Source organism: Macrobrachium nipponense, chromosome 6 (assembly GCF_015104395.2).
Source record: "Macrobrachium nipponense isolate FS-2020 chromosome 6, ASM1510439v2, whole genome shotgun sequence".
NCBI lineage: Eukaryota > Metazoa > Arthropoda > Malacostraca > Decapoda > Palaemonidae > Macrobrachium > Macrobrachium nipponense.
The window spans coordinates 39,172,496-39,183,279 of NC_061108.1; the positions used below are offsets into that span (position 1 = coordinate 39,172,496).

General features: G+C 37.5%; 1 protein-coding gene across 3 annotated transcripts in view; it reads right to left on the reverse strand.

Moving 5' to 3' along the window:
- The window catches only part of LOC135216818 (potassium voltage-gated channel protein Shaw-like), a 96,408-nt gene extending 85,944 nt beyond the window's left edge, over window positions 1–10,464 (reverse strand). For all 3 annotated transcript variants that reach the window (XR_010314933.1, XM_064252317.1, XM_064252316.1), the window contains exons 1-3: window positions 10,200–10,464; window positions 8,502–8,618; window positions 3,967–4,101 (exon numbers count right to left, since the gene is read on the reverse strand). Coding sequence is in view for 2 of the 3 variants with exons in the window: in XM_064252317.1 (XP_064108387.1) it covers window positions 3,967–4,101; window positions 8,502–8,618; window positions 10,200–10,259 (312 nt within the window). In the remaining variant the exon portion in view is untranslated. The remainder of the gene's footprint in view (window positions 1–3,966; window positions 4,102–8,501; window positions 8,619–10,199) is intronic.
- Between the last annotated feature and the right edge of the window lie 320 nt (window positions 10,465–10,784).

The window sequence follows — 10,784 nt, forward strand, 5'->3', positions numbered from 1 at the left end:
ATAAAGAACCACCTTGTGACTGCCACTTCTTACTTCATTGAAGCCGGTCATAGTCACAAAACATATATCGTGTTTACAATCGGAGCATCATTTATCAGTAAGGACACTTCGCCGAACAAATAACAGCTACTTTGGCAACAGAGCATTTTCTTAGCTTATTGAGATTCAAGTCATATACAACAAACATCACTGCTACTACTGATAAACAGCTAAACCATATTATAGTCTTAACATAATATTAGCTAATAAGTGCTTTTATTTCTCAATTATGTAGTTATTAAAAATTCATAATTTCATTGCTGTTCCGCTACTAAATTCAGGACATCAAGTACATCATCGATTCCGCCGACAGGCTTCTTTCTATTCAAGACATTTCCAGCAAAACCATCACAGTTGCCGCATGTTTGCTCAAAAGATGGCGGCGATATGGACAGGCATTTCACTTTGGCCACCCTTGACACAGGCATGCTGCAGCACCAGACTTCTCCGTTTTACCATTATGAATGACCGAACTGATAGCGTCTAAAGAACAAGTTTATCAGATGCAGTCGCCAGCTGATATTTGCAGCGACAGCGTTCAGCCATTTGTGAAGGACGGGTGCTCTTAAAGATAATGGTGCCATGCACACAACGTCGTCCAATGATCTCATTAACATAATTATGAAGCTGGGTAGGAAACATTTTACGTTGGAGGTGTCGCTACCAGCCAAAAGTGACGGAGAACACTTAATCAAGAACACAGAAATAGTGGAAAGTCAACAGACACAAAATAAAGAAGAAAAAGTTAAGAACTGCCGTTTACAAATCTTGGAGAGAAATTTGTTGAATTTCAGAGAGAAAAAGCAAATGGTGCTGTTGAGGAAATTGAGACACGAACGTTTCTGTTCCCGTGTCGAAAACTTCTTGTTAAAAACAGAAAGGCTTTTAATAACAATAGGTCTGGCGAAATGCGAGTTTTCTTTTGCAGTCGGCATTATTTAATTTGAATAACCATAAATAATCCACGTATCTTCACTGCTCTTGGCATTTTCACCTGAAAGGTACGAATCTAACATCAACAATTACTTAATTTCGTTGAGGAGGCGCTGCCTTTGCTAAGGCCCTTCTCTAGATGTCGCTTGTTCAGATGGTGCTTGGGAATTGGCTTGGCTTCTTTGCTGGTTTTCAGGTTAGGAGGAAGGGTGTATATATATATATATATATATATATATATATATATATATATATATATATATATATATATATATATATATGTGTGTGTGTGTGTGTGTGTGTATGGTGGTGTAATATCATATTTATATGGTATTTGTAGATGTTAATATGTATGTATTATATATATATCATATCATATTATATATATATATATATATATGTATATATATGTATGTATATGTGATAAAATATATGTATATCTATATCTATATATATATATATATATATATATATATACACATATATATATATACCTTGCATGGCACCCTTCACCTGGTAAATAAAAGGGTCCTTAGGATCAAACTGCATTGCTTATTTGCCTTTTACTTCCCATCTGTTCCTTTCTGATCAACTCTGTATATCTACATTGCTCCACATTTCAGTTCTGCAAGAGAATCGTGACCCGTGTCAGGCTTTCAATCTCAGTAATTCTAATCTTACGAAGGAGCTCTTTCATTTCTTAAGTCGTTCTTTATTGAACAACAAGATCCCAATTGTCTTTTTTCCTTAAATTTTGGTAGGACTGTTTCAGTTTTTTTATGTCATTTTCTCGATATTTATTTTTGCTGCATACAAGAACATGATTTTTACCCTAATTTTTTGCTTCGGACAACTTGGATTCCACACCGTCCTTTCTTCGATTTCATGGACATAGTGTAAACTTCTAGTGCTCTTGTAAAGCACAACGGATGAGCTCCTCACATTCCAGAATCAACGTTTCTATAACGAGAACACGCTTACAATCATTAGCACCTCAATTAAAACCTCCCCGTACTTAAAAAGAAACTTAAGCGTCCTACCGGTGGTCGACTGGATAACTATACAAAGTCGTCATGTTTGGTTCTGCTAATATCATTCTTTCTTCTTCCCTCCGAGCGACAGCAGAGCTGAAGTAAACACCATGAAAGTTTATAGTTACTTTTACCATCGCTTCCCTTCCACAGTTTAGCTCCTTTTCAGAGACGGTGTGGACCAGGGATTTCTTTACAGTTGCACTAAGGCTAAGCCACTCAGTGTGAACACAAATATTTCTGTATGGCCATAATTTCGACAACTTTGATACTTAAATGCAATATCGTACGCTTTGGCGAGAAGCGCTCCTTCGCCCTCCAACTTCCTCCTCGCCACTTTTCTGCTTTCGTTTTCAAAAAGTGCAATACGTATAGATCTTAACTTTTTCCTCTCTCTCTCTCATAATTCCCTTTACTTATCGACAAACACTTTGGGTTTGTTGCGGAAGAAAGACACATATGTCATTTATTCCGAACTTTATTTTGTTATTCCAATTCCATGCGAATATCTTTTGTATAGGTCAAATTGCTTCGTAAACTCAGAGTCATATTTATGTTTTCAAATAAACTTTTTAATTTAATTAATTGCCATGAGCATAACCCAAATCTTATCTGACTGAAAGTTGCATCGTTGGTATGACTATATTATCAAAATAAACACCACCACTTTTTCGCACATAAAAACATACATGCATACATACATAATATGTATCCCTTCTGCCAAGCCTCATGAAAATTGAAAGAGGAAATATTTTCTCCTCTGAGCATCATCTGCAAAACTTACTGCAGGGAGTTAAAAACACATGAGCGCAATGCATAAGATCTATGAAGTCTCTCGGAGCTGTCAACGCTTTTTTCGGCTCCTTGTTCATGCATCGCCTTTCCATGGAAAGGGAAAGGGAAGGAAAAAGGCCGAGCAAGAGGAGGAGGAGGAGGAGGAGGAGGAGGACTGCAGATGACGAGAGACAGGCAGACGTGCGAGGAAGGGGCGCTGGGGAGTATGGCATTTGCAACTTGCAGTCATTTTCCTGCAATCCAGTAATAGGCGGTCAAACTTTATTGGGGACTTACCGTAACTGTAAGCAAAATAAATCTTCGATATCCGGGACGAAGACATGGATATTTTAATAGTTTTTTCGTGACTGCCTTTACATATTTGCGAATGACCTCGACGAAAGATTTTTTTAACAACCATGGCGTTACTTAAGAGAGATTGATAAACTGTTATGGTTTTCCAACTATCACTTGGCAATAACTAAACTGATCTAAAATGGGAACGTAATTTAGATCCCAAACTTTAACAAGTTCAGTATACATTATGCAGAACATGTAATTACTAGGAGTACTACCATTATTCTTAAAATTTTATTCATTTATTTATCATTATCCTTATCACGAAATCACTTGTATCATCATCATCATCATCTCATCATCATCATCATCATAGCCTTCAAGTAACGTAAGAGCACTCTATTATCACGCGGATCGATATTACTGCACATTAATAGCGTAAAATTAGAGTACTCATGAACGTTGGATGAACTGCAAATGAATTCTGCATAAAAAACAAATATGAGTTCACGTTACTTAAAAGGTGTAGTGAAAAAAGGAGGAGGGCGCCTTATGAACTCGTTCTTCGTCCATTTCACCTATGTGGGTTGAAAGAATTAAATCATATTTGATGTATAAGGCTATTTAACGAAGATATGTTTTCTGCAACTTGCCCTGACACACAAGATGTCACTATCACAAACACAACATTGATATAAAAAAAAATTCGTATTACCTTCATGACCAAATAACTACAAAACACAAACACGAAAACAAACAAACAACAAATTATATATATATATATATATATATATAGATATATATATATAATACATAATATATATATATATATATATATATATATATATCTATATATATTATAGTATATATATAAATATTATAGGGAACTCACCGCTGTGTAAGTCATCCAGCAGCATGGCTCGACTTGATTGGAGTCAAGACCCCAAAACTCGAGCTCTTCCTCGAAAAGGGGACCACAGACATCCGTCGGATAGTGTAGCTTCCCCGTTCGGTAATAATTGAGGACCTGCGAATAAAGAGAAATGGTTAGTTGGAGGCGCATTCATTCTCTTGTATTTTTCTTGCTCTTCTTGCCATATCCAGATACGTACTATGGGTTATGACGACGATAGCTGTGGCCAAGACAGAAAAGAGAAGTGAATATTGTTTATTGAAATCCTAAAGAGAAATGGGAGTGAAAACTCAAAGCGCTTCGTGTTCTGATATGAAGAGACCAAAGGCAGCATTGTGCTAACAGAATTCAGTTCATTTTTAAAGCTGCTGATTGTCACCTGAAGTTGTCAACTTAATGGCGATTCATGACTCAGTTGATCAAAGCTACAGAATGCGACAGGAGCATTATACAGTACCTGACATATCCGCGTGGAACTTTGATCATTATGACTCCATACATAGATCTACACAGGCTCAACATCACAGTGAAATGATGAGTGTGATGATAACGGTGCATTGGAGGCGGAAACAATATTCTCTAAATCGTTAAGCCATCGGAGTTCACAATAATAATGTGGTATAAATGTTCATAAATGATCCTAAAATTGGGATAGGTAGGTCTATTTTCTCCGCATGTCATTATAAAAACCCATTACGTAGTCGACAAGCTTTGGGTCCCAAAGCTTTTCATGTAGTAGCTCCTTTACACACCAGTTATCCAGTCCCTTCGTGAAATCAACGGTATGTGATCGCCGATTGAGACATCAATATCACGTTCAAGGAAATGGCAATGACAAGTATTCTAGAGAAGAAAATATTGGAATCCAAATTAGAACACGAGAGCAATGGTTCGCCTTCTTTAGGTCAGCAGTGCTTATGTATTTGAATGTCTAATTATTGCGAAGAGCACGACACTGTAGTGTCCCTTGGCCCATTAAGATACCAATGATGTGAAGTTCAAGAAAGGTGGCGAGAGAGTCTAAAGAGTCCTGGCTATGAGAAGTTCGCAAGAAGTTGATGATCAAATATAGAATGTTGCCTGTAGAATCCGGGAGGCGACTCACCCTAGAACACGAAGTATTAAGTACGAAAAGTATTTTCAGTTTATACAAGTGCTTTTTAAATTTTAGTATTTTTCTTTTAATTCTTACACTTAGATTTCAATGACGCACCAAGGTCAGCAACAATTAATTGGATCTGCTAATGATCTCATTCAAAAGCAAGTGAAGAATAACACTGCAGAGAATATGTCAACGAATTCATAAAAAGGAAATCTCCAACCTTGGGCCTGGTTTTTTATTTCTTTCAATTAGAGTCGTCGGCCCCGCGCTCTACATAACAAATATAATAAATATAATAATTATGACTCCAAGAACTAAAAGTATTCGAGTCTTTAACCACAATGAAGGAAATGCGTTGTGCGTTTTTCTTTTCTTTGTCTGGCCTCATCGGCACGTTAGTCGTCCTCCTCCTCCTCCTCCTCTCGCAAATCCTCCCCTCCTCCTCCTCCTCCTCTCGCAAATCTTTCATGGCTGTTTTTATCGGAGGCCCACTTTCACTCTAGCTTTTGTTTCATTGAAATCTTTGCAGTGGGCTCTTCCTCGGAATCGTTCTGAATTCCTTCTCCCCCTTTTATCGCCTTTCGACTTGCCCGGTCCCTTTGTTTGGCCCCTCTTCCGAAAATTCCCAGAGTTTCCCGGAACGACCGAGTTTAATGTTTCTTATTCCTTCCTCTAACCAATATGGATGACATCTACGTAGGAGGTGATGGGGAAATCTTCCATTTCCTTTTACTTTTCCATTGTCATCTAAGCTTTCTTTTCTTCGTCAAAGTGACCCACGCGCATTCAACGCCAAAATCAAACATTGCTTCAAAATCATTAGTTTTCTAAATTTCGATAAACTTCCAATCCTCCTGTGAGCTTTTGGTCTTTCAATGATGTTTCGTTAAGTTTAGTTTTGGATGTCTGAATAATAATTAAAATAAAAAAGGTTGCAACTTGATCCTGGAATCGTGTGGAGTTCTCAGAAAAGTTTTGGCCGTATGTTTTCGCTGGCAAAGGGTCCAAAAATATCAACTGTATCCTGAATTTCACGAAAACTTTTGCGTACACACAAGTAGATAAAAATCTACACATGCCGCATTTGTTGATAGAATCTTGAAGCACTTTGTGACTAATCGTTTTGAGCAGATCTGAGCGAATTCCATTCAAAGGGTTTCGCTTGACCTGACAGTGAATTATATTCAGGTTTCTTTGTGCTGGTGAAGAGCACAAAAATGACTGGCGTCCTATTATATCAAAGTCTGAATAAAGAAAAAAAGAGCATTTAAAAAATACGATACTATGGATTTCATTCTTAAAAATCTCTCGAGTTTGCAGATTTGAGCAGATTTTCTATTTTCACCCTTAAAGCTTTCATAGCAATTAAACGACTGCACAGACGGACACTTCCGATCCCACCGCACTAGAGCTCAAGCATAAGTAAATCACTAACAAGTAAATGTCAAGTTATCTAACTGGTTCAAGAGTTTATTTTTTCTCAAGTGGAAAAGAAAGCCTAAGTGACATAGGGAGTGGGTGGTTACACTGAAGCCCCATCTTCCAAGGTGCAACAGTTACTGGGGGTCAGTGCACAACAATAAAACTTGAAACATTAAACTTTTGGGCTCAGAAATATGGGACTCGGATCGTATTTGGGAGTTGGGAGTTGCAATGGTACTTTCGTTGGTAACATCGGCATCACTTCAAAAGTGTCCAATATGATGGTCAGAAGGCAAATAAAATAATCTGACCAAACTTTAAGGCTCAAAATGAGTGTGGAGTAATAACTACACAATAATAATATAAACAAAATCAATGCATTTCCCAAAAAGATCGTGGTTATAATAAAAACTACTAATAAACCCTGAAATCCGTGTTATCTATGCAATAGCAATTGCTATGCGACTGGACAAAACTAGCTGCAAATTGTCTAAAGAATACTTCATATTCTCTGGCTTATTCACTTTAACTTTTAAAGTCAACACTCCCACAGAATTAAGACCTTGGAAATAACCGACACCCACGGGACATAACTGCATCATCGCAATGCATTTACCCAGGTCAGAATTCTAACCTACTCCTTTGGTTTTTCTTAACAGCCAAGTAGTAAATGTTGGCTGTTTATCGCTGTACCCAAAGAAAAACCCAAGTTCTATGTAATTCTGTCCGGCCAGATGCGCTTCTCAGTCATAATTAATTTTCCTCAGGTGTAAGTTAATTCCATGTTATAATGAATTCAAAAGTAATCGATATTTGAGGCTAAATATTTGTAAATGGTAACATACACGAGTGTATAAATGACAAAAATAGTACATATACGCATGTATATATATGTGCGTATTATAATAATATATATATCTATATATATATATAATATATATATATAGATATATATATATATTATATTTTACACACACGCATACACGCACACACATATTATATATATACACATGTGTGTGTGTGTAAAATGTAATTTTATATATATATATATATATATATATATATATATAGATATATATATATATACACGAGTACATACACATATACATATTATTTCTTGAAGAATCATGCTGCAGCAAACAAAACAGCCCAGCTTAATGTATTCTGAAACCAGCGAATACTTGAAAAACTCAAAAATGTCAGCGAGAGACGTTCACTTAAAAAAAAAAGAAGAAGAAGAAGAAGAAGAAGACGAAGAAGAAGAAGAAGAAGAAGGTGAAGGATTAGTGCAATCAGAGATTCCTCTATCGAAAGCCTTGACGGAAAGTCTTCAACAAAGACCACACTAACTTGTAAGGGTCTTAGAAAGAATCACTGATGAAGCCCTTTAACTTAGAGGGACTCTAGAGGAATGTCGCTAATGATAATCCTGATTACTAGAAAAAAAAAATTTCGGATGACGTCATCGATTGGGGTCTCTAGAAAGAAAAGCAAAAGGCAACGTTACTCAGGTTCCTTCCGCACAAAAATAAAGATAAGATCTCAAGGACTGGAAGACTTACGCTAAAAACTGACGTCAAAATTATCTCCCTTCACTTGCGCGTGTGTGTGTGTGAGAGAGAGAGAGAGCGAGAGAGAGAGAGAGAGAGAGAGAGAGAGAGAGAGAGAGAGAGAGAGAGAGAGAGGTATAATCACAAGGACGTTAATGAGCCTTTTAAATATTCAGGGCGATTAAGAAATGGCTTATGCATTGAATATGTACTACAGGCAGTAAGTATCCTTGACTACTGTTTACATTGAAGGAACAAATACGGTCTCTGTAATTAACATGTAAATTAATAAAGAAGGTACGGCAAAGCACGAGAAAGGAAAATTTCCCCACTGGAAACATCCATCCATACAAATGAATGAATTCATCAACAGGCGCCACAGTAAGAAATGAAAAGACCAGGAGTGTAGACAGAAATCGAACTCAACATCAGTGACCCACCTGAGCAAAAACACCAGGATGCCTGTCGAAGAAGTACTCGTTAAGGATGGGGTCATAGTTGGCAAGAGCTTCCGTGAGCCTCGATAGACGGGTGGCAGGAATCTTCTTCAGCGTCGCCTGAGAGATAAAATCTTAATTAAAATGTTGCGTTGTCAACCACACGCGCAAACAATGACGCACATGCATTCTTACAAACAAAAGAAGGCAGTGTCATCAAACTATGTGCACTAACATATTATAAGCATATATATTCATATATCCATACATAACCAAATTACTGGGCATTCACCCATTCATAAATGAAAAGGGAAATCTTCTTGATTTTCAATAATTATATGTTTTGGAAATGAAGCACAGCTGAGAGATCAAAATGAATGTATGGAATCACAGCTACCTGTTATTCTCACTATTATGATGACCGGTCGATTGTAAAAAAGGAAAAAAACACAAGCTCAAAATTAAAAAGGCGGAAATAAACTTTGATATATGTATAACAACTACAAATGCACCGTAGATAGGAAGAAATTCTCATCAAGCACAGATAGTTATAAATACTGCAACATTATTACCATTACACGCCAAACAACAATAATTTCAGTTGGAAAAGTGTGGCAGTAAAGAAAAACCATGGAAAAGAAATCAAATATCCCTAAATACACGGAAAAGAAATTAAATTCCCCTAAATCTCTGGTTCTATATAATATAGTGGTCACATTCATCAAGAAAATAGAATATGTTTACGAAATACACTCAAAAACTCCTACACTACCTGGCATTGCTGGAAAACTTTTCTACTGAATACCTTGGATCCGAATTCAGGATGAAATCAAGGATCTCTGCTTCTACACCGGGAATCATACTGGAGAGGCCTTATAAAGGAACAACTCCCCAGACATACACACACACACACACACACACACACACACGGCACATAAGGATTAAAACTGAAATGCCCATCCCCTCCAAGAAAATACAGACCTCACTGTTGCAGACCTAATCTGATGGAACATGAAAGAGTATGGGCTCAAAATCTCAATAAATAATTTGTCAGTAGGATGAAAAAAACCTAGTGATCAGTCAACAAAGAAACAAAAAAATAAATAAACAAATGGCTCAAATAACCAATGATTCCTAACAGCAATTAAAACTTCCTCATCCAACTTTTTCACTCATCGATTATCAACGCCATTGACTGTGGTAATCATAAAATACCATCATCAAACTTCAATATTATCCCTGAATTAAATGGCAATTATCCAAATCAACAGTTCCATGGCCATTGCACCCGATGGCCAATATATGTTCATTAACTGTCATCATCTTCAAAAACAATCATCATCTGAATTCCGCTCCTCATTAGCGGCGCTGCAATCACTGACAGGCTCCTCTCGTCATCAGCAACATCAAGCTTCAATAATCATCATTTATTCATTCATACTGATTGAAATTCATTATCATAATATTTCAATATCTAATCATAGCCGATAAAAAATGCATCACTAAAATGAGAACCATCATGACTGGGTCTCATCATACAATCACACTCACAACAAAAATGCCACTATCATTATTTGTATTACATTCATCACAAAATCAAGGAAGAGCCAACCAGCCACTTGACCAACCAAGGAGTTGACCGTGCCAAGAAGACCGGCCACCCTCAGTCCCTCACCCTGACCTCAGCAGTCGCCCGCCTACCTTGTAGGTCTCATGCCTAATGCCTCCAACATTAAGCACAACCCGGTTCTCAGAGTCCATGGCTGATCAACTTGTGGCCGCCTCTCCTTCGGCTGGTTTCTTCTTCTTCTGCTTCGGTGTGATGCCCCACAACGACGCCTCTTTAGCTCGGGGTGGGCGGGTGGGTAGGATGGGGAGTGGATGTTGTCGTTTGGGAGGGGAGGAGATAGGGGGGGAGTGGGTCAGGTGGTAGCGACCGATCTGCCCCCCCACCACCCACTCTCTTCCTGTTGGGGAAAAATAAAGAAAAGGAATTACTTCAGGATTACATGAAGACGAAGTCTTCGGGTACATTAACTCATGGCTTTTTGAGTGAACTGAATAAAACATTAAATCTTTACTTCTGCTTACTGGGTGGAGATGTTAAGTGACATATGAGAAATGGAGACACTCAACCACTGCAGAGCGAAAGAAAGGAATATGATCTGGAGAGCTTCAATGAAACAGAAAGGTAACATTAGTCTATAGAAACAATGTCATCGTGTGGAATTCCCCGAACTATCAACTAGAATTTATTTGAACTTCTTCAACTTTTTATCTGACTGA